Below are 24,181 nucleotides of genomic sequence, written 5' to 3'. Positions count from 1 at the left end.
GCTTAGATGTGTGAAGGATTTGTGGCCTTCACTCTCTATTGGTCATACATGGGATGTCTTGTTTTTTTACTTACTACATAGTGCTATTTATTTACTAAAATAGTTAAACAAAGTTGTTCTTTTTATTTACTGCATGTTTACTATATAGTTAGTGTCCTGCTACACTGTTTCTTCTTATATCTATAATGAGAAAACTATAAAAGGCCCAGCTTCTTCCTATGACATTTTCTTTAAAAAAGAAAGCACATTTGCATACTTCCACGTGAGTCTATGTTTCAGACTTATTTTCCCTTTCCTATTTAGAATCAGTGCCCAAAGAGATTCTAAGCTAGGGGTTCTTAAAGGGTCCCTGGGTAGAAGTCTGAGGGTCTGTGAACTTTGATGAAAAAATAGTTATACCTTTATACTAACCTATAGCTGAAAGTTATCATTTCCTTCAATTATAATGGAGACAGCAAACCACAGTGGTATTGGCAGTACCCATGACTGTTTGCAATAGCAATTACAGATGTTAACATGGCAAATGTTTTTCTCAAAATATAGATTGTATTTTTATTACTTGAATATTATAGTGTTATTAGACTTGTGCTTGATCCTGTTAGCTAATGTGCTGAAAAAGAAGCACATGTATTACAAAATATTTTAAAAATATTTTAATCACTGTATTTCAATATCGTGGTTTCCTTTGTAATTGTACATATTCAGATTATACATTTTAAAACATTTATTCTGAGAAGGGGTTCCCTTAACTTCATCAGGCTGACAAAGTGTCATGATACAAAAAAAGTTGGAACCCCTACCTGCCCCCTATCCCCAACTTAAAACAGGTTATTTTCCTAACCTGTTTTAGGAAAGTCAGTTTCTCAGGGGAATGGTCTATAAATTATAAGGATTACATTTTCCTGTGAAAGGTATCAGCATATGGAAAAAGTACAGAACATGGTAAAAACCTTTCTTTTTTAAAGTAGTTGTTAGAAACATGTTGTTTTGTTTTTTTTTTTCTTAACCAAATAGAAACACATAATAATGTTTTACATTTTATGTGATTTTAAGTGGATTTCCCATGAGGTTGGTCTCTTCCAAGCCAAGAGAACCAGTGCTGATTAGAGTATGGTCTCAGAAATTGCTGGCTTATGCCCACGTGGTGTATTCAACCCGTCTGACTGGCTCACTTGTGAAAATGCTCCCATTGTAAGTCAGTCTCACCACCACTTGCATTTAATAACAGAGAGTCACTTTGATGTTGATCCCTGTTTTAATAAACGTTCATTTTAAATTACACTTACATTGTCTTTTTATGCTTTGGTGCCATTTTTTAAAGAAGTAAAATTTACTGAAGGATCACATTCATTCAAGAAAGTGAACACAGCATATGTGTACATCTCAAAGAATTTCCACAACTGAACACATGTGTGTAACCAGCACCCAGATCAAGAATGTAGGCTGTTTGTATTCTTCGGTTTGTAAACGTTGTAAAAATAGCATTTGTTGTGTGTCTTTGATGGACCACAGGTGGGTATCTGCAGAACCACACAGTACCTTGCACCTTGCTGAGCACTGATGGACTCCATCTAAAGAGACCATGGGCTAGGGGGAGGGACACAGGCTTTGGCTCAGCTTGAATCCTGTTATGACCTCTTGTGGTCTGTGCAACCTCTGACAGATTGCTTAATATCTTTGAACATCAGTGTACTCATTGGTAAAATAAGGCTATCAGCATACTAAAACTTTTCTTTCATGATTGCCAAGAGTTAGAAAAAATAAAACTAGTCTGGTGTATACGAGTGATAAATGAATGATGGATGCCATTATCAGTAACTGTGAACACATCAAAATACACTCATTTGTAGCCTAGAGGTTTATTATAGCGTAATAGACGGGGTTGCAGGAGATAGTGCATTAACTGAAGTTTTCAAACTTGCTTGGACAATTTTTATGGTATAGTAAATTCACATGATGTTGAATTTACCACAGTGTGGATGTAGGTTTAAAGAAAGGAAATAAAACTTGGTTATTATTTTCTTGAATTTCTGAAAAAGTGAAACTCCCCATTTACTAAATGAATTTTCTTTTTCTTTGGAGGTGTTGGAGAAAATTTGACAGATCCATCTGTAATAAAACCTGAAGACAAACAGTAAGTTAATTTATCATCTAGAAAATTGCACTTGACCCATTGTACATGATTTCTTAAACATAATTTTTAAGCACTTATATATCTTGCCTAGATCCTAGGAAGATTTTGAGGCAGGTTTTATCAATGTCTGTATCTATATCCCCAAATATTTGTATCCAAATATGATAAAATACAGTAAGATTTAAAATACAGTTTTAAAGAATGTATGGCTTAGGAAATAGGGGCCAAAAAATAAGCAGAATATGATTAAATCTGGAGTTGTTAGTACACAGAAATGGAAATTGTATAAAGACCAATGTTGTAGCCAGAACTTTGTTGCAAATTTGACTCTGAGTTTTCTAGTATCCCAGACAAAGGAGAAATATGGGTAAGTTCAGCCTCCATAGGCTTTGACATGAAGACAGTGTCCTAGGAGAGACAGTTTCCTTTGTTGTCTTCACAATGGAGTCATTGTATTCTTGTCATGGGTAGTGTCTTCCATCACATGCCTATAAAATTAAAGCTGGGGGCAGAAAGTGTGTTATTTAGTAACAGCAAATCTGTAAGAGGCCCAAACAGTGGGGGTTAGATATGGAGTCATCAGGTTGTCTATTAATTCAGGACAGTAAATTCTACAGAGAGATGTGTCATCTGCCTGTCCTTTGAATTCCCATGGACATTTTATCCCATGAGCAGGCTTTTGGGAGCTCTTGGAAGTAAAGGATCTGAGGTGGTATTAACGGTGGAGTAAAAAGAAGTGATGATTAAGGAAAAAAGTAGTGATTAAGGATGGATCAATATAGAAAAATGACAGTGGTTTTCAAACATAAACTTGCATCATAATCACCCGGAGAGCTTGTTAAAACATAGTTTGCTGCCCTTTACCTCCAGCTCTTGTCCCTGGTTTCTAATTCAGTGGGTTTGGGATGGGTTCACATAATGTCGCAAGTTCCCAGATGATTCTAATTCTGCTGGCCTAAAGCCCACACTTTTGAGAACTGCTAACATATGACATTTTAATTTCTTAGTTGTCCTAAGTGTCTAAACTTGGTCTGTGGGTTGTGTGTTTGAGTGTCTGTATATATACATATATTTATAAAAATGGGTGATTTCTATATGATGAACTCGGAAACTTTTATTTCCCTCCCATGGACTCATATTGTAGTTATTCACTACTTTAATGCTATATTCTTTTACTGAATGATTAATCTAAATATGGTGCCATCTGTAGGTGTCTCTACAAGGAAGTACGTCTAAAAGTGTATTAGCTGTTTCTTTGCATCAGGTGAGCTAGAGAAGATAAAAGTGAGCTATATTGCTCCTCTGCATCCAAACCCCATGATATTTGACCCTGGAGTTCATGTTGTAACCCTTAGTGTACAGATAAAGACTTTGCTATTTTTTTTAGCTAAAAATATGTAGTATTTCTTCAGTGGTCCTGTATGCCCAAGAGTTTGTAGTAGAAACTTTGTATAATTTTGCAGTGAAAATTTTTGCATATATAATGCATCGAGTTTATGTATACTTTATGTATATGATTTATTAAATTTTGACCTTGGTATGTATATTTAATATGACCTGAATATTTCCAACTTTTCGAATTCTAAGAAGATTATATTATTCCTCTTGACAGTTGAGTATTTAATTGCATTCTATAAGCCAGTGTGTCTCAATTTCTATTAGGGTCACATAGGGAACTTTAAAAAAAAAAGCTGCTCAGAATTATCCTCAAGTCAGAATCTCAGGATGGGACCCTGATGTCTGTATTTTTCAAAAGTTTCCCATGTGGTTCTAATGGGCAGTCAGGGTTGGGAGCCTCTGGTTGATAGCAGACGTTTTTTAATGGCTTGAGGCCGGGAACACTGGAAGCTGATAGGTTGGTATCACTATAGCCTGTCTGCTTTTGTGGGGATCACCTAGTTTTGGTGCAGTTGTTCTGCATCTTTATGGTGAAGATAGTAAGTACTATTTTTTCACAATGTGGAGGATTACATCTGATTAGTTCAATGAGGCTCACATTTCTGGATGCCTCTTATATATTACATTTTTGCTACACAAAGCATGGGCCAGGACCAATAGCATCAGCAGCACCGGAAGATGTTAGAAATGCAGCCTCTTGAGACCCTCCCTTTGTTGTTGTTGTTCAGTCATTCAGTCGTGTCTGACTCTTTGTGACTGCATGGACTGCAGCATGCCTGGTTTCCCTGTCCTTCACCATCTTCCGGAGCTTGATCAAATGTATGTCCATTGTGTGGGTGATGCCATCCAACCGTCTCATCCTGTCGTCCCCTTCTCCTCCTGCCTTCAATCTTCCCCAGCATCAGGGTCTTTTGTAATGAAAAGACCCTCCCTAGTCTTCCCTAATCACAAACCTGAATTTTCAGAAGATCTTCAGGTGATTTGGTGTAAATAAAAGTTTGAGAGGGACTTCCCTGGAGATTCAGTGGTTAAAACTCCATGCTTCCACTACAGGGAGGGGGGTGTGGGTTCCATCTCTGGTCAGTGGAACTAAGATCCTGCATGCTTTGCAGTGCAGCCTACAGCCCCCCGCCCCACCAAAAAAAAAAAAAAAGTTTGAGGAGCAAGTGCTGTCACATGTTGTTTATTTTACTCTTAACGATAACCTTAGAAGGAAATGTCTTCAATCCCTGCTCACAAATGAGAAAACTGAAGCCCAATGGAGATGGTAACTTGCCTATGAGGAGAAGAGGGTCAATGAAAAGGAATGATCCTCTACAAGAGGGAAGATATTGTGTGGTGCAAATTCCGATATTGTCTCTAATGCCTGTTGTCTCATAACTTTCCCTAACATGTGAACTTTGCCCTTGCATGCGAAGACCAAATCATTACACCTTCTCTCCCCCAAATTCTCTCTGGCCACTCACCTTGGTTCCTCATTCAGTGGAGGTTGCCTCAAGTGCTTTGGTAGTTTGGGATTGCATCTTTTTTTTTTTTTTCTTACTGCATTGATGGTTTCAGGCATTTGACAAGTATGAAATGATAATGATGAGATGTTCTTTACTAAATCTCTATGTACATGGTACTAATTAGCATTTCCTCGAATGTGAAACCAAGTTACCACCTGCTTTCCTGTGCTGTGAAAAATCTGGAAAACAGTTGTATATTTTTTCAAACATGGTTGTCTGAGACTGCAAGGCTGTAGGCATGGTGTATTAGTTAGTGTCCCTACAACCTTCCTTCACTCTCCACTGCTCAGGGAGTGGTTGAACCCCTGATACATACATATTATAGTAATTTTGATTCTTTTGTCTTAACTTTAATGAAGCTCATAGAGGGAAATGATTTAGTTTACAGCTTTTATCTGAGAATCAGTGTTACATTTCTAAGTTGGAAACTTTCATGCTTTACTGGGGGGAAAGAAATGGCAGTGTGGAATGTAAAAAGTGATATATTCCAATAGGGTCATGCCAGAGAGACTATAAAAGGAATCCTGCAACTTTAATGACTCAAAAACCACCTTTGTTTTTCACATTATCAGCGTCATAGAATTCTGGTACTAAATACTATGTGATTCTACTTCTTTGCTACATTTGGTTTCACCTTAAAGAAGTGATTCCTTACCATGTGGACTGAAAGAGGAATAGTTAACAAAAGGCAGCTCTTGCAGCCTGGTAAACACCGCGAGAGCCGTATTGTGTAAGGGCGATTGAGTGACCAGGAAAGTTAATCCTGGGTGTCTGCTCATGTCATCTTCCCAAGAGGTTTCCTCCACCTACCCGCCTCAGAGCAAAGAGGCAATCTGAGATCAAACTGACATCAGCCCTCGTTCTGAGCTTGGCACATCTTCAGAGCAGCTACTGTTATTCTGCCAAAAGGAAGTGGAAATTGAGATAAATGTTTCAATACTCAGATGGAAAAAAAAAGTCCATTTTTATACCACGTCCCTTTTGAAAAACCACATTCCTTAGAAGCAAAGTTTATTGTTTCCTTTTGTGATAGTTTGCTTTTCTTTTTTCTTAAGACGTGGTATTTAAGAGCAGTAATTGAGTTCAGATTTTAAAATGTGCTGTTTTCCACTCAGCATGTCATTAAAATAAAATATTAGCTTTCATAAAGTTTCTTTGGAGGTATTTCTGGTGTGCTGTGTTCCATGGTGTGTAGCATGTCAGTCGAAGAATGATAGTTGTATATGATCTAATAATGGGTAAACTTTGACCCTGGAATCTATTATAATTTTATAATATTATGAGAATCTATAATAGATCACTTATAGAGTGTTCAAAATGTGCCTAATATATATGATTCTGTTTGTAATTTTGTCACCTAAGTTTACTTCCACAAAATCATTGTCTCCTAGTTGTCATGTCTTTTCACTAAGAGCCCAGAAAACTGCCATAGCAGTTTGCAGAGTAGAAGGAGCTATCGAAGGAGCCATGAATCCTGGGTGCCGGGTTTTGTTGGGCTTTTGTGTTTGAGGACATTGATTATGTTCAGAACAGTATTTGGGTTTGAAAGAATGCACATCAGTCTTTTCAGAAGGGGTGCGCCAATAGCAAATTTATTTTATTGCATACTTACCTTTTGGGTTTTCTAGTAGAACAGTTGGTAGTGAATGTCATTCTCTCACCCCATATGCATGAAAAAGGGTCTCACTGTATTTTGTTTTACTGTGGTACATAGAAAATTCACTTTTCTATCAGATTAGTGTGGAAATGAGTTTCACAGTAGGTCTTGGAGTTGGGTACAAAGATTGAAGTGCATTTGAATTGTAAATGTGCAGACCTAACACTGTTGCTTCCCCAAAGTGCTCTGTTCTTTGTTGGCTCCTTCAAGTTTACTGGGTTACTATGGGATACTGTTCGGTATCTGAGAGAATCCTAGTTGAGCTCCTTTTTCTTAGCTGTGATCTAATTGATATTCTGATATTTCCTCTAGATCAAGAGGAATGGTGTTTGGACCAGCCAATTTAGGGGAAGATGCAATTAGAAACTTCATTGCAAAACATCGTTGCAACTCCTGCTGCCGGAAGCTCAAACTCCCGGGTATGCCCCAAACAATTCTATTTTTCTCTAAGTAAATCTCTCATTGAGCAACAGCCATTGTAACCTGGGATGGAGTAGAAAATCTTAATCACTTTTTTATCTCATTCGCAGTCGAGGCCTGACTTTCTGACTGCAAATTTTTTAAGTCTCTAAAGGGATTAAAAGGACAAAGATTTACTTCAGGTTCTGCCGAAATGTGATAAAACAACATCAGGCCCAATGCTTGTCACAGTCTCTCTAAGGGAAAAGTTCCACCTACTTAATTGGGGGTAAAATTGGATGGAGGCAGATTCCCCCCGCCGTGCCCCCACCCCTTGGATCTTGTGTGATGCCCACAGTATTTCTATTCTGTTCTTATTTACTCATTGGTCATTTGGGAGGCTGGGGCATGGAGGGAAGCAACAGCTATCAATTAAAGTAGTGCTTTTTATGATAAAAACCTACTCCTGTAAACATATATTACAAGATATGTTTTTAAAATCTGATTTGATAGTGTGACATGCTTTCTCTAAGACTAATAGACTTAGCACAGAAAAATATTCTTAACATAAAAGGCAATAGCCAGAGGTCTGTGGGCCCCAAGTTGGTGGCCCCAGCTCTGTTGCATTCTTTCCTCTTATCTCAGAAGGGACGCTTTATGTCTGTCTCAGTTCACTCCCTGTTTCTCTAAGGTTGTACCACATTTGTCCTTAAAATGGAATTTCACATCTTTTAAGCTGAGTAGCCCTTCTAGCCTTATCATAAGTGATTGAACCCCAAATTGGAAATCAGTATGAGATCAACATCCACTGTAACTTGGGATGGAGTAGGTGAAAATTTACAGCAAAGAAAGGCCATTTCTAATCTTGTTGGAGTTGAAGGTAGGAGTTGCTCCTGTGGACACGATGCCACAGGAGACTGGGATGGGTAACAGCTTCCAGTTCCAGCAGGGAGTAGCTTGTTGGCCGGGGAGGTTGTGGTGAGGATGTCAGACTCGAGTGGTACCGAGAGTGGGATCTCGCTGTCATCTGGTGGCTGCCCAGGACTCCTTCTCACAAACCACACAGTGGAAATGGGCAAAGAGAACAGTCCTCAGCACATTGGCTGAGCTGCCCGTTGACCTCCTCTCTGACTACAAGGAGCCCAGGAGGGAGCAGGGCCTGGACTGAGCCACATCCAGGCCTCCAGGTAAGGGTCCTCTGGGAGGCAGGAGCTGATCTCCCAGCCTATGATCGCAGGCCAGAATCCAGCTCATTAACTCAGCGTCCTCAGGTGCTGACCTCTTCCCAGCTCTGATTCATTGTTTCCTGGGCAGGACCACTTCTTGTTCTTGAGGACACAGGGACTAATTCTGATCAGCCAGGATTAAGGGAAACTTGAGGCGTAACTCACTGCTTCTGTCCAGTCACTTCTTCTGTAGGATTAAGATTCCTCCATCCCCTTCCTTCTTGCCTTTCCCTACCATGGTGGCTTTTGAGACATTCAAGAATTCCTCCATTTCTAGACCTAATCCTTATTTCCTTTTAAAACCTTAGTTAACACATTTAAATGGAAATAAGAAATATCCTCATTTACTCAAACATTTGGTAATTTGAATTTAAAAAAGCTTAGCTCAGAAAACAGGAGTAGGGGTGATTTTTCTTTTTGTTTATGTTTTACTTTTTTTTTTTTTTTTTAAAGAGAAGTCATCTCAGAAAGTGTATGAGAGCATGGGGTCCATAGGTTGAGCTCACATCCCAGGAGTACTTTGTACTAATTTTGTGACCTTGGCCTCATTCTCATCCGTTAGCTGGGAATGATAGCACCTACCTCATAAAGGTGGTATAAGGATTGAAGCAACGTAAAAAGTGTTGGCTATTATCAAACTATAGTATGTATTAGTTTTATGTCCAGATAGTCCCCATTTAATATTAAAAAATTATAAAGGAATGTATGTTTAAGCTTAACAAATTTAATCAACATGGTATACCATGATAATCCAAACATTTAAAGCTCACTGTCCTCCTTAAGTTCTCCCCAAGGGTTGCGCTTGTTAATGATTTCTTTAGGTAATTTCCCTGTTGAACTAAAGAAGGAGGCTTCAGGAAGCAGAGGATTTGATCACTGGACAATGCTTTTAGAGGTTCAGCCAAACCTGAGGTACATTTTTGTTGCAGAAAACTGACCACTGATGTCTCAAGTCCACCATTCTGACGGACAGTCTGACTCTGCCGTCATTCACAGTGAACACGCCCTGTTCTGTGGCGTCACTTAGGTCCGGCCAGGTCACGTCTCAAGGGTGCTATGTATTGAGCCAAGCAACCGAGTCTTGCCACAGTGAGCACAGCCTTGGGGAGTTAGATGCATGTGTGCCTGCTGGGGTATACTTTGGACTGGGTTGAGGGTCTGAGTTTCACACATCAGAGGGAGCAGAGTCTTCTCTGAGCACTTGGCCTAAAGTCCAATCTATCTGAACATCATGTTCTTAAGGTTTCTTTATCACTGTCTTAACTGTCTTCCTTGCAGACTTAAAAAGAAATGACTACTCTCCTGGAAGGATAAATTCTGCCTTTGGACTTGAAATCAAAATAGAACCAGCTGAGGAGATTCCAGCGGGGGAAGAGGGTAGTAATTCTCCAGAAGATCTCACACGATTGTAAAAAACAAAAAACAGAAGTAAGAAGATAACAGCCTTTGCCCTGCCTTCCATGAACTCTATGGTAACACAGACTGGCGATATAACACTGATGATGTCAGAGCCTCTGCCAGAATGGCCTTACCCCAAGGGCCTTCTGGGACATGCCTTCTGAGTCTCAGGTCTCTCTTGCCCAAGGACTTCCCTGTTGTTTGATTAATGGGTTTTCCTAGATATTGACCCCTGCAGGGTGCTTTGCATGTGCAGGGTTCATCATGCTCAAGTTGCACAGGAAGACATTTAGATGAATCAGCTGGGAAAGCGGCTCCTTCATACCTCATTCCTTGGTGCAGAATGCTGGGCACTTAAAGAACCAGGCAGATTAATTTATTTTCCCACTCTGTGTGCAGACTCTAACCTCCACTGCTATTCATCACCTAACCCCCATATTGTATTGATGTATATAGTTGTACATAAAAAATTCACTTGACTTCCTCCTCTCTCCTTTCCAGCAGCATAGGGCTTTATATGGTGACAGAAAGGAAAACAATGGAGAGAAGGTGTATTTGCACAGACTGGAGGACACTCCTGTACAAACTAGTCAGCGAAAAGGTAGCATCCTAGTGACATCTACTGGGTTTGAGTATCATCAGTGGATCATATGATCACTGGGCATTTCAGGTTTCTCTAGAAGAGAGGAAAGGGAAACCTAAGACAAATGCCCTGGCATTTCTTTTTTTAAGGGAACAAGGTTATATAACACTAGCAATTATTAAGAAATGTTTTCCCTTCCCTTAAGCTCAGGGACACTATTGGTTAGAGAGTTGAGTAACCCAACCTCTTAAGAATTACTCCCTTTTTCAAAGCTGGGTATATAATATTACAAGCTGAATTACTCTATGTCAGGTCATATAAGTAAAGATGGGGTTTCTGAATGAAAACATGCTTTGAAAATTTTGATTCATTGCAGTGCAGAGTTCTGGTGGCTTCAAGAGTGCTGGAGTGTATAGTTTAAGTATGGCCTGAGCACATGTGATCAGTTTCAGAAGCCTGAAGAAAGGGTCCCTGGGAGCCACACTGTACAACATGTTTGGGGGATCAGTCATCCCTCTTTCACACTTATCAAGGGTCACCCTACCTCAGAACAAGCACAAACTGTTCACCCAAGGAGGACTTGAAGGGCTGGGTACCTTCCCCCCCCTCTCCCCTCATCTCCTTTCCTCATTAAAAAGCATTCCAATCTATCAGCAACAAGCCTCCTGGGGCTTGAAATTTTCACCTTATCTTTACCATTAGCCCTTGCATTAGCTGGCTTCCTTTCAAATCAGTGCTCCTGTATTCTTAGGTTATACTCTGGGGATATGTTGCCCAAAGGTAGGGGGATGGAAAGCCAAGGATTTGGTTTGCCAAGGATAGTGCATGATTTTTGTGAGATGCATGATGACTGATTTACAGCCCTTTTACTTTGGTCTTGGGGGTGGTGGGAGGTGGGAAATCTGGGTGATTTCTTGATTGGCAATGAGGATAAATTGTTAATGCTTTTTCAGAGCTTAACTGCCTTATCCTGTTCTGCAAATCGGTAAGAGATCTGTTGGTACTCACTTCAGAGACATGTTCAACTATGGAAAGAGGCAATTTTCCTATCCAAGGCTACACTAGAAAGCATTAATTCATTGGTCAAATATTTGTTACCTGGAATGGAACTTGAAAAAAATACATTTTGATTTTTCTTTTCTGTGTTGTGGTTTTGTGTCTCTCTTTTAAGAAAATATCACCAGAATAACATTTTAAAAAGATGAAACACTGGACAAAGGTCACTGTGGGATAGCTGACAGGAAAATACCAATGTGATAATCATGACTTGATTCATGACCACAAATGAATGAATTCATTCATTTGGTTAATTTTATTCAACAGGTATTTATTAAGTGCCTTCTCTGTAATGTGTAAGAGATGAGGGTGTGGTGCACGTAACATTTCTTTGCCCTTAAAAAAGCGGCATGTCTTATATTTCCTTTTTGGTTGTTGTTCCAGGTTTGGATTTCTGGTGAGTGCTGAAAAATTTGACTTTTGGGGGAATGTTGAACACAGAGATGTGTCCCATATTCTGTCTGCCAGTGAGCAGTAGGTTTAGATTGGGATATGAGAATTAGGGCAAATGAAAAGACATAACTGGGATGGTTTTAGGAGCCACTGAGGAAAAATGGACTGCATCATCCTTATAGGAGCCCTAAGCCCATCTCACTGGAGAAGGCAGTGGCACCCCACTCCAGTACTCTTGCCTGGAAAATCCCATGGATGGAGGAGTCTGGAGGGCTGCAGTCCATCGGGTCGCTAAGAGTCAGACACAACTGAGCAACTTCACTTTCACTTTTCACTTTCCTGCATTGGAGAAGGAAATGGCAACCCACTCCAGTGATCTTGTCTGGACAATCCCAGGGACGTGGGAGCCTGGTGGGCTGCCATCTATGGGGTCGCACAGAGTCGGACATGACTGAAGCAATTTAGCAGCAGCAGCAGCAAGCCCATCTCACAGATGGCATCTGAATCTGGGGACCAGAGAAACAGCTAGGTTCCTGGGAGTCCTTCCTGAAGGCATCCTGAGCATGGGCATTCCCTTTTTGGGGCTGTGTGTTCCTGGGGTAACTTCGCCCCATGACATCTTAAAGCTTCTAGTAACAACTCTGGGGGAATGAGATCAGATATAGTTTTGGGTCTTTCTCACCAGGCTATTTTCTGTGACTCTGCAAAACAAGTTCTGGGTGACTAAAACTTCCCTAACAACCATTTAATGAAAAGTTGAAAAAAAAAATTTTGTTGTTGCTGTTGTTTGTTATTGTTTTAGATGAAGATGGGTCGCTCACACTCTAGAAGTCATGTCATAGATGCTCCCGTCATGGTTTGCAGCCTTTCTCCATCAGCCACGGGCATCTACCACAAAGCTTGGCATGTAATAAGTGTTGAACTTTATTTGTTGAAAGAAATAATAAAACCTTCCCATGATAATGGATTTCATTTACTAGTTAACAAATCAGATTTGCATTTTTAATCTAGAAGGGAATGATTACCAATTCCTTAAGACCCAACACAATTCTTTTGATCTCTCTCTGTTTTAATTTTCCAGGAAATAGCTTTTAACAACCTACACCTTGTCTATTGAATTCTCAACCAGTTCTTGCTCTTATCGTCATGGCAATAATACCAGAGTACCATCCTTCTTACTGGTGACTATTGAAATGAGATGATAACTTCCCAGAAACTGCCTAGAAATAATCATCACTTTATTACCCTTTGAAAAGAAGATTGATAGAAAAGTCATTTGAAAGATGGTTCATTACCATGCCCTAGTACGATTTCTTTACTCACATCTCTCCAAAGCATGAGAAAGGAAGGATTATTCTCTGAGGTCGGAATTTGAAGGCTGTGTGTTTGCCTCTTTGAAGTCTTGGTATTTAATTTTCTGTAGTCATTTCTTGGGCAATTTTCTAAGAAACTAGTTGAAGCTAATTTATCATAAGTTAAAGTCAAATGACAGAAAAGATTTTTTTTCCCCCTTAACAGCATTTTATTCCACAGAGGTTAGCTTCTGAAGGAAAATGAGACTTAAATAGCATTTCAAATCTCCAGCCACATGGGTGGGTACACAGAATAGAAAGGGTTCTGGAAGCCACACTGATTTTTTTATTTAGCACAGTTATTATTTTGTGAGTTTTCTTCTTAGACCTTGATGTACAGATAAAGTATATTTTAGTGAAATGCCCTCCTGAAAATAATTAGTGAAGTTGCTTAATTTTTCAAAAGGAACTTTAAGTCCTCAAGGGATAACAACCCTTGATCTCTAGCATTGGCAGATTTGGTTTAATTTTATATATTTCTTTTAACCTTTCTTTTAGTCCCTAACTCTGAAATGAGGATGAGATACTTACCTTTTCAAACAAAGGTGAACAATAATGAGAGAGCTTTTATAAAGTCTTTTGAGAATCTCATTTAAAAGCCTTCTTGTGAGCATGGGATCCAGTTCAATAAATAATAAGGGGCTTTCATTTTTGATATTATGTGATCATTATTTAATGTTTACAGAGGATGCTCAGTGGACTTGTTCTAGTATAAACACAAAAGTGGTTTCTGCTGTTTCTCTTTCCAAGGGGAAAAAGCTCATTGCTCCCTTTTTATTTTCAAGCTTAATTAAGTGGTTCAAAATCTTGATGTTCACCATTTCACAGTGTCTCCTACTTATTTTCTTTTTTGATGGATTTGGGTTTTACACAGCCAAAGTCTCTGCCCAAAGAAAGCCTTCCAGGATAAGTAAAGCCCAAATCTGGAACCATCATTGATGATATTTTTAGGAATGAAAAAAGAGCAGGTTTAGAATCTTGGTATTTGTAAGGCCTGATGTTTTATAAACAATTTAATTAATGCTGATTTAGATTTTGTCAGTATAAGGCTGTTTAGTAATAGGAAAATTCTGGCCTATGGCTTGTACATCTTTTAGTAACTAACTCCCTTCAGCATTCTCATCTTCCCCTAGTGGTTTTGTTCATTTGTTTGTTTCACTTTGAACCTTTAAAAATTCCATCTGCTACTAATAGTCAGAAAGTTCATGCAATTGTTATGGTAGAAAACCTTTGGCTAATGACTGTCCAAATGTGAACATAATAATAACTGCATTTCATTGGAGGAATTTGGTGGGAATCATCATTGGTGTCATGTGATTGCACTTTGGCTTGTAATGAATCTCTTTCTCTGTTCCATATTGGTCACCAATAAGAGGTCACAGAACCTCAGGATGCTTTCGTAACCCAAAGAAATCCTTGGTATGTGTTCTGGGTTGAATCGTGTCTCCCCAAAGTTCACATGTGGAAATCCTAACCCCAAGTACCTTGGAATATAACTGTATTTGGAAATAAGGTATTTACAGAGGTAATAAAGTTTAAGTGGGATCATTAGGGTGGACTCTGACTCAATATTACTGTTGTCCTTATAAGAAGAGGAGATTGAGACATAGACACACTGAAAGTGAAGACCATGTGAAGACAGAGAGAATGCATCATCTGCAAACCAACCAAGGTGAGAGTCCTCAGAGGAAATCAGTCACACTGACATCTTGGACTCACAGCTTCCAGAACAGGAGGGAAGAAATTTCTCTTGTTTAAGTCACCCAGTCCTTCTGCTTTGTCGTGGCAGCCCTAGGAAACTGTTACATTGTTGCCATGCTTTGGAATTGCCTATGTGACCCTGGAATTTTGTAGAAAGGGACTTGGGGAGAAGAGATGAGGGCAATAGCAATGGAGAGGAGGAGATGACCACTGACCATCTTCTGCGGCAGAGGATAGAGAGTATCACAGATGGCAGGACTGGTGAGTGATTTTATTGAGAGAGTAGAGACTGATGTGTTCTGGAGATCATCTGAGTGTTACAGATGAAAACAAACATTGGCTAGGCTTCATGAGATGAGATGTTTGTCTACTGCTAAAAGGCTTCTGGAGACATCTTGCTGCTGCTGCTGCAGAGTCACTTCAGTCGTGACCAACTCTGTGCGACCCTATAGATGGCATCCCACCAGGCTCCCCCGTCCCTGGGATTTTCCAGGCAAGAACACTGGAGTGGGTTGCCATTTGAGAAGGAGACATCTTAGGGGACTGGAAAAGAAGTGTGGACGACAATGTAGACTTTAGTTTTCTACAACTGGTCAGTACTTGTCCTATTTAAGAAATACTTACTGAGCCTTACCATGTGTTATGTCCTGACCCTAACGTTAGACTTGTTAAATAAGATCCATTTCTGTCTTTGAGGGTCTCCAAGACAATTAAGGGGTTTACAGTATACTGATTTGTCATTGCCCACAATAATAATGGTTATAATGATAACTTTTTTAATATCATTATAAGGCAGTGGGTGTTGAACACTCATTATGTTCTAGGCATTGTGCTAAATGCCCATTACAAAGATTTGAAAAAGCTGCTTATAAGTTAGGCAGCTTAGTTAAGTCAGCTACCCAAGGGGGAGCCAGAATTTAAAGCTCCATCCAATCCGTGGCATAGATGCTAGGCAGCACTAACCAGCACATCAGAATTACTAGCACCTGAATCCCTACGATGGTTTGAAACACGGATTTGAAAGTCAGGACTTAACTTAGGCCACTGGATTGAGAAGCTCCAAACTGTCACCTGTGGAATGTTACCTTGTGTCCTCTCCATATATGTTGTTGTCAAGGAAATCTTCCACACACAGTTAATGGCCATTTATAATCTGTGAGTCCATGTGAAAGCCATTCCCTCGTGACATCATCACGAGGTAAGTGCAGGCTGGTGAGTGGGTTCTTTTCTGAATCTGGCATTGTGTCTGCCAATGAATTTTTCTGTTTACTGCATTTCTGTCCTCTTTTTATGTCTTCCTAGAAAATCAGATATTTGTTTGGTCACAACAAATAACTATTTGTTATTAACAATAATACAACAGCTAACTATTTGATAGCATCTTGTGACCTTCCAGTTTATCAATTTATAGTGAAAAATAGAATCTATGCAAACTACAAAACCTTTATCAGCCTGACCATCACAGTGTGTCCCTGGAGGCCTTGGAAGCTGGATTATAATCAAAGGTTTACATGAGGTGCATGGAATCAGAACAAAGAGAGTTAGAAATCACACATTTAATGGTGTCAGGCTAAGACCTCCTGTTTCATCCCATCTTCTCCAGAGAAATGGGTCTGCTAAGTGGGAGTGGAATACCCAAAGTCTGCAATATTTCAGACTGACTCCAAAGTACTGAAAGTGACTCTTAGATCGGCCTTGAAAAGTATGGATGATAATGAGAATTTTTTTCTCAACCATTCTCTCTCCCCCCTTCCTCTTTCCTCCCCCTTTTCCTCCCCTCTTCTCTCCCTCCCTCTACCTTCTTTCTTCATTTTTCTTTCTCTGACTCTGTATTTCTGTTACATGTTTTTATACTAAGCTGGCTGCAAATGTGGATCAAGAAACGTCTTTAATTTTATAAGTGCAGTACCAGTTTTTCCAGAAATACAGAATTAGAAAAAATGAGAACTAAAAGAGTACATAAAAGTAATGTAACTGGAAGAGGCTGTGTTTCACTCAAAGTTAATATAACTGTATTGTCAGAGGAGGGACGAGAACTCAGGTCTTCCAAGTCACTATCATTTGTCTTGATAATGACTGAATTTCGGTTAAGGGAAATAATGCTTGTCTTGTATTAAAATTTTCTCTGTTTTCTTGAAAAATATTCAGATGTTTCTGTGACTAAGTTTTTTAACTTGGAAATCTTTACATGACTGTCATTCATGTGTGCGTGCTCAGTCATGTCTGACTCTTTGCAACCCCATGGACTGTGGTCCGCCAGGCTCTTCTGTCCATAGGATTTTTCAGGAAGGAATACTGAGTTGCTATTTCCTTTTAGGGGATCTTCCCAACCCAGGGATCAAAACGGCATCTTCTGCATTGGCAGGCAGATTCTTTACCACTGAGCCACCTGGGAAGCCCCCAAGACTCATTAAGAATAATCAAATAAAATGTACTTGTCTATGCTTTTCAAAGAGGATAATACATTAGATTTCTGATTTCAGAATTCTAGTCACAAAATATTATTGCAAATTAATGATTGATGACTTTAATATTGCACTTTGCTTATTTGTATGTGTATATGTATGTGTGTATGTATAAATAGAAGGTAGTTCTTTGAATACCAGGCTTGGATATCTGCTGAAGATTTCAAGTGAAAAGATTCAGATATTTTATTTTATTTAGGATGATTTATGATTATTTCCTATTGTCATCAAAGGCCACCTAGGCCTGTGGCATGCTTTGAATTTTCCCAGATGGGTCTACATGAAACAGTAGGAAAGTCTCTATACCCTGGGGCCAGATGGACTTAGGTTTGATCTGAAGCTTTGCCACTGAGTAGTTTGTAACCTTTGGGCAGCCGATTAACCTCTCTGAACGCAACGTATCATCTGACTATGGCAGGTAATCTGTTAATATACTGACTTGTCTTTCTTCTCACTGTTCTCCATCGCAGAAGGTAGGTGGGTGCCTTTTCCTCAGGACATTAATCGCTTACTGCAGAAGTTACAAGGTCCCAGTATGACAGCTTCTCACCACGACATCTGGAAAATTGATGGGGATTGGAACTTGGAGTTGATAAAGCAGAAGAAGCCTAACTTGACAAGAGAAGAGAAACTCATTCCTGGAGGCAGGGAAGATGATGGTGTTTTGGGTAAGAGGCATAGGGCTTGTGAAGGGCCAGTTTGTGTTTATCGAGAAAACTGACTAAGAGCTGTCCTGGGAAGTCACAGGGAGCAATCTGTATCCATGCTAGTCAGGGATCGAATGGGAGCCACCTACCTGTGAACAGATCCTTTGGGCCCAGTGACCAAGTTAAGAAGCCCTTCTCTGTTTTCCAAACACTCAGTGACCTGCTTTTGTTCTTACCTGTTTTAGAATCCCCAAACATGACTGGCGAGACTAACTCTTTTATCATTGTAGAGAGAGCAGACCTCTCTCTAGATTTAGAAAAATAAGGTAATATGCCATTTTTTGCACCTCAGTGTTGTAGAGCAAATTCATCTCTGTAACCTAATGTCTACCAGGAAGGAGTACTCTTGAGAAAGAGAGACTGTACACAGAACACTTAGTACAGTGTCCAGCACACAATAAGTGTGCTGGGAAGTTATTAGTTATTATTTAAGATATTCTTATTTCATCACCAAAACAATTTCCCACCCAGGATTGGTGGAGCCGGAGATGCTTCTCTCTTACTTAAAAATAGACTTTTCTAAATGCCCAATTCTAGGTTCACAACAAAACTGAACAAAATGTACAAAGATTTCCCATATATTCTCTGCCCCCACATATGCTCATGAGCCTCCATCTGCTTCTCTTTTCAAACAAAAGAGTAATAGTGCGTGACATTGATCCTAGAATAGCACTGAGGTGGTTCTGTGTTAGGGGACACTGGACAACAGCAGTAAATAGACACAACCGTGTGATGACTTGACACCGTGGACACTTTTCACTTAACACTGCAGGGCAGACTGTGCTGAGTGGTTGTGCTCTCTTCTCCACGTAGCCTTTCTGGGACCCAGGCTGACCAGGTTCTATCATCTTTAACAAATGGGCACCCAAAAGAAAATAACATGCAAGGAAAGAGAACACATGGGAGGCTTTATGGGCCAGCCCTAGAAATGGCACACGTCCTCCTGTTCACATACTATTGGCTAGAATTCAGTCATGCTTACCTGCAAAAGAGGCTAAGAACTGTGGTCTAGAAGTGTACCCACATAAAAGAGAAAAAGGAGTCTGATGGACAGCTGACAAAAATCTGTCCAATTAGGGATTATTTAATCTGGTCCAAATACTCGTTTAATTGAAAGTGGTTCTGGAAAGTGGAATGTTCTTTGATATGGCTTTGGAGAATGGGTTTTTTCTTTCCATGGAAATGTTTACTACAAAGTCCTCCTTGTTTAGGACATGGCACAATTTTGACTAACACTGCATATCTTCTTGCACCAGGTGTCCTCAAATATCATCAGATATATTGCTGTTTGTTTCCCCATAATTTACTGGAATAAGAGCTGGCTTTCTTGAGCACTGTTAGTTTGATGACAGCTATAAAATATGTCCATTGTAGCCTTTCACTGCTTGACCTCTACCCACTTCCCTCCTTACCATCCCTCTAAGCGACATTTCATGAAATCAAACATTTCTTGCCCTCATTTCTAAATTGCATGCCACCAGCTAGCAGGCATATAAGCAGTGAGGTAAGAGTAGAAATTTACATAAGGAGCCTATTAATATACTATACAAATGAGGGTCCTGTGGAGAATGTTAATTCATTTCCTACACTGAATGGTCATGATCACTGTAAAGTTTCACCCAGCAAGAGCTAACATGGAGGTGGAAAACTTGGATATACATAAGAGATGGGAATTAACTAAATTTTCTGAAGAGACTTTATTATCATGTACTTTTCCCACAAAGCAGACTTTAAACTGTGCTCTGACTTTAAAGCTTGGATTTATAAACTTGAAAATAATTTTTAAGAGGCATCTTGGGCCATTTACTGAAGGGCAGTGGGTGGGGAACTGAAACATTTTCATGAAATATATCACTTTATCAAAATTTAAAATTGAAGACGTTTTTAGAGTACTATTGTGAAAATTTATGATCTGTTCAAGAACCATCGCTGACAGAGCATAGGCAGACTAGACAGAACATGTGATTTTTTTTTTTTTTTGGTAACTCCTCAGTGGCTGCTCCGTTACTTTGTTGGTTCAGTCATTGATTTATTGACTTAACAAGGATTTGTTAAGTGCCTACTGTTTGCCAAGATTAGTAAGGTAGGTACTCACAGGTTTGTGTGAAGGTAGATGTAGAAAGGAGAAGGCAATGGCACCCCACTCCGGTACTCTTGCCTGGAAAATCCCAGGGATGGAGGAGCCTGGTGGGCTGCAGTCCATGGGGTCGCTAGGAGTCGGACACAACTGTCTAACTTTCAAGTAGACAACCTGAGCGACTTCACTTTCACTTTTCACTTTCATGCATTGGAGAAGGAAATGGCAAGCCACTCCAGTGTTCTTGCCTGGAGAATCCCAGGGACGGGGGAGCCTGGTGGGCTGCCGTCTCTGGGGTTGCACAGAGTTGGACATGACTGAAGCGACCTAGCAGCAGCAGCAGCAGATGTAGAAAACAACCTCGCTGCAACAGAAGCTGCAATTGAGGCATTTGCAAAATGCCTTTATTTCAAGTGAAAAAGGGACCCTCTAGCTCAGCTGGTAAAGAATCTGCTTGCAATGGAGGAGACCCCAGTTCTATTCCTGGGTCAGGAAGATTCACTGGAGAAGGGATAGGTGACCCACTCCAGTACTCTTGGGCTTCCCTGGTGGCTCAGATAGTAAAGAATCCACCTGCAATGTGGGAGACCTGGGTTCAATCTCTGGGTTGGAAAGATCCCCTGTAGAAGGGAAAGGCTACCCACTCCAGTATTCTGGCCTAGACAGAGGAGCATGATGGGCTACAGTCTGTGGGAGCTGAAAGAGTATAACACTGCTGAGTGACTTTCACTCACTCCCATCTCAAGAGGGAAGAGAAGGCTTCACAGAGAATGACATAGAGTTTGCCTGGTGGAGGGAACAGCAGCTGGGAGAGATGTTTGGAGAATGCTGAATAGTTGTCTAGCTAGTTCTTATATCATGTATTGGAATAAGGTAGCAGGTAGCATGAGATAAAGCTGAGAAGAATGGATAAACTGTTAAAAGCCTTTCATGCAATTTTAAGGAAGAAGTTTTATTATGAAGGCTAAGGAAATTAGAAAATGCTTTAAACATAATCAATTCTAGGTTAATTAATTCAGCAGATACATATCAATCATCCCCTGAGTATGACCTGCTTGGTCTTACAACACTATGACATAGACATTGCCCATAGGAGCTTGGAATTTGGTGAGTGATTACAACTGGTAGAGGTTTTTTTGGAAGGGCTTTTAATTGCTCATACCAGCAGCCCCATCCAAATTCACTTTATCCTATCATTAGCACTATCATTATCTTTGATGTGAGTGATGGAAGTTTCCTCAATCCAAAAGTTAAATCTTCTAACAGAGAAGTGGCATTTTGCTGATCAAATAGAGTTTCTCAGAATGTCATGGACTCTTGGTCCTCCTCTCTTTGGAGTTATCCAACACACGCTCTCTCCAGGAGCAAGAGGCATCTCCTCATGCTTACTGTCTAAGTTTTCTTCACCAAGGCAAGATAAGACCAAGAGTTTCTCTAAAGGAATGAAAAGAGATGCAATGAACTGTTCTTAATTTTAGCATCAACTTTCCTAACTGTGGACATTTCAGAATGTCCTGACACCATCTTCTAGTAGTTTCTCTTTTTCTTGCCAGTATTAACTGATTGACTATATTAAACATCTGTGGGCCATGTGCTCAATCCTTGCATCTCTGACTCCTGCCTCTGCCAGAAGCAATTCCTAAATCATGAGTAAAATGTTATTTGTTTCTGACTGATACACCTTTGACTCCAGCAGAGAAAATGTTTCACTGGGTTTTGGAGAATTAGCCAAAAACTCTGTTGCTATCTGGGCAAGGGAGTGCTCTTTCGGTCAGGGCTCCCCTCACAGCCATTGCTCACCTGGGAAGGCTGCTGTGGTCCTCTGTTCTGCAAGGAAGAAGGCCAAATAAGATCAGGCAGTACATGACACAGAAAGCTTCCATGCCGTCTCATCTTATTTTGGTCCTCACTCAGGTGCAGTAACCTCCCATTGGTCCAGCCAGATCAATACATTCCCTCCAGCCTCCATCCTGAGCCTCTTAGCCTCAGCTAGGCTCTGAACTCCTGGTCCCGAGAGCAGAATGGATTAGTGCTCAGGGCTCCCACACTGCCTCTATCAAAGCTTTCCTCCGCACATCTCCATTATGTGAACAGCTCTGTTAACCAAACCTATTATCTTTCCCCCTTGGTTTTCAAGTTGAGAAAGGGAAAGCAACTTCTTTAATGGCCCACAGATTGATGATTAACATTTTACATGTCCCTGCTGCTAAGTAAAAGAACTGCTTTGTGGACAGTGAAATGCCTAGGAGAAGGAAGCGGGAGTCAACTTGGTTTATTAAGTTGTGCTGCTTCATTAATCACAATCTTTTTTTATGGCAGTGCTTAAAGGCCCATCCATTGTGCTTCTCAGGAATGGGGTAGATCAAAAACAAGTGCTTTTAGTGCACCTTTGACATCTGGCATAGCAGCCGGCTATCTGCGATATTGCTCTCAAGCAGTGTGGGGAGCTGCATTTACTGTGACCATGCTGGCCCTTCTGATTTAAGCTACTGCAGAGGGCCATGAATTACCTTAAAGGAGCTCCAGTGCAGAACTCCAAGTTTTATGCCGGACCCCTGCCAGCTTCCCCACTTTATGAGTATGAACAATCAGACAATTGAACTGATTTGACTTTGCTGCTCCTGGAGTTTCATTGCCTCGAACCTAGGGATGTAATGATGGCAATGCCATGCTAAGTGCTGCTCTGACTAGCAGCAGTACCCGCTGCCCGTTCAAGTAGGGCACCCATTCTTGTTAGCTGAAAACTGCTCTGATTTGCAGCAAGGGGGAAAATAGATCCCATGCAATCAGATTAACTCAACTCTGAATGTTATTTTCATTTAACACCGTGGAACCAGGCAGTGTCCCATTTTTTTTTTTTTTTTTTATACTGGTAAACTCATTAAAAGGCAGGGTTCTTTCACAAGGAGTCTTACAGAACGGGTGCAGAAGGCACCTGCCACATACTAATGTAGACTGCAGACACACACACGCTCATATAAGCTGACACATACACTACTCATATGTTCCCACTCCACAGACAGGCTCAAGCCCAACTAGGATCACCAGTATATAAAAGGGCATCTGGTCTAGTCAAAATGACCTGAAATCAAATTTTTTGTAATGTTTAGAACTTGTGTCCACACATACTCATTTTAGCTCTTTGTGTGAAACAGAAGACAAGTGCTCAGGTTTACTTATTGTATGCTTTCTGTGTCAGAGATCATATTCACTCTAGGAATTTGTTATATGTAAAATGAATTTCTTCTAACATCTATTGAAAATAGTGTTGTTGTATTTTGGAAGAACAATCCAGTGCTCACTATAAAAAGTTAAAAAAATGCAGTTAAGAATCCAAAATACAAGCCACCCACTCTCTTACCACCTAGAGACCCCTATTATTAAAACTTTATCTTGTCATCTTTCTTTGTGAATGTACACTGATTGATTGCTTCATTCATTCATTTTATCAGATCAGATCAGATCAGTCGCTTAGTCATGCCCGACTCTGTGCGACCCCATGAATCGCAGCACGCTAGGCCTCCCTGTCCATCACCAACTCCCGGAGTTCACTCAGACTCACGTCCATCGAGTAAGTGATGCCATCCAGCCATCTCATCCTCTGTTGTCCCCTTCTCCTCTTGCCCCCAATCCCTCCCAGCATCAGGGTCTTTTCCAATGAGTCAACTCTTCGCATGAGGTGGCCAAAGTACTGGAGTTTCAGCTTTAGCGTCATTCCTTCCAAAGAAATCCCAGGGCTGATCTCCTTCAAAATGGACTGGTTGGATCTCCTTGCAGTCCAAGGGACTCTCAAGAGTCTTCTCCAACACCACAGTTCAAAAGCATCAATTCTTCAGCGCTCAGCCTTCTTCACAGTCCAACTCTCACATCCATACATGACCACAGGAAAAACAATAGCCTTGACTAGACGGACCTTTGTTGGCAAAGTAATGTCTCTGCTTTTGAATATGCTATCTAGGTTGGTCATAACTTTCCTTCCAAGGAGTAAGCGTCTTTTAATTTCATGGCTGCAGTCACCATCTGTAGTGATTTTGGAGCCCAGAAAAATAAAGTCTGACACTGTTTCCTCTGTTTCCCCATCTATTTCCCATGACGTGATGGGACCAGATGCCATGATCTTCATTTTC

General features: G+C 40.4%; 1 protein-coding gene across 3 annotated transcripts in view; it reads left to right on the top strand.

The window, feature by feature from the left end:
* TRPM6 (transient receptor potential cation channel, subfamily M, member 6) overlaps positions 1-11,990 on the top strand; it is a 166,364-nt gene extending 154,374 nt beyond the window's left edge. For all 3 annotated transcript variants that reach the window (XM_010844892.1, XM_010844889.1, XM_010844891.1), the window contains exons 37-39: positions 2,083-2,134; positions 7,010-7,116; positions 9,601-11,990. In XM_010844892.1, the coding sequence (XP_010843194.1) occupies positions 2,083-2,134; positions 7,010-7,116; positions 9,601-9,734 (293 nt within the window). In that variant the 3' untranslated portion in view covers positions 9,735-11,990. The remainder of the gene's footprint in view (positions 1-2,082; positions 2,135-7,009; positions 7,117-9,600) is intronic.
* Positions 11,991-24,181: the final 12,191 nt, after the last annotated feature.

The sequence above is a fragment of the Bison bison genome, unplaced genomic scaffold (assembly GCF_000754665.1).
Source record: "Bison bison bison isolate TAMUID 2011002044 unplaced genomic scaffold, Bison_UMD1.0 scf7180017864212, whole genome shotgun sequence".
In the NCBI taxonomy this organism is placed as follows: domain Eukaryota; kingdom Metazoa; phylum Chordata; class Mammalia; order Artiodactyla; family Bovidae; genus Bison; species Bison bison.
The sequence above is the reverse complement of the archived record's forward strand: the minus strand, read 5'-3'. Positions and strand labels throughout refer to the sequence as shown.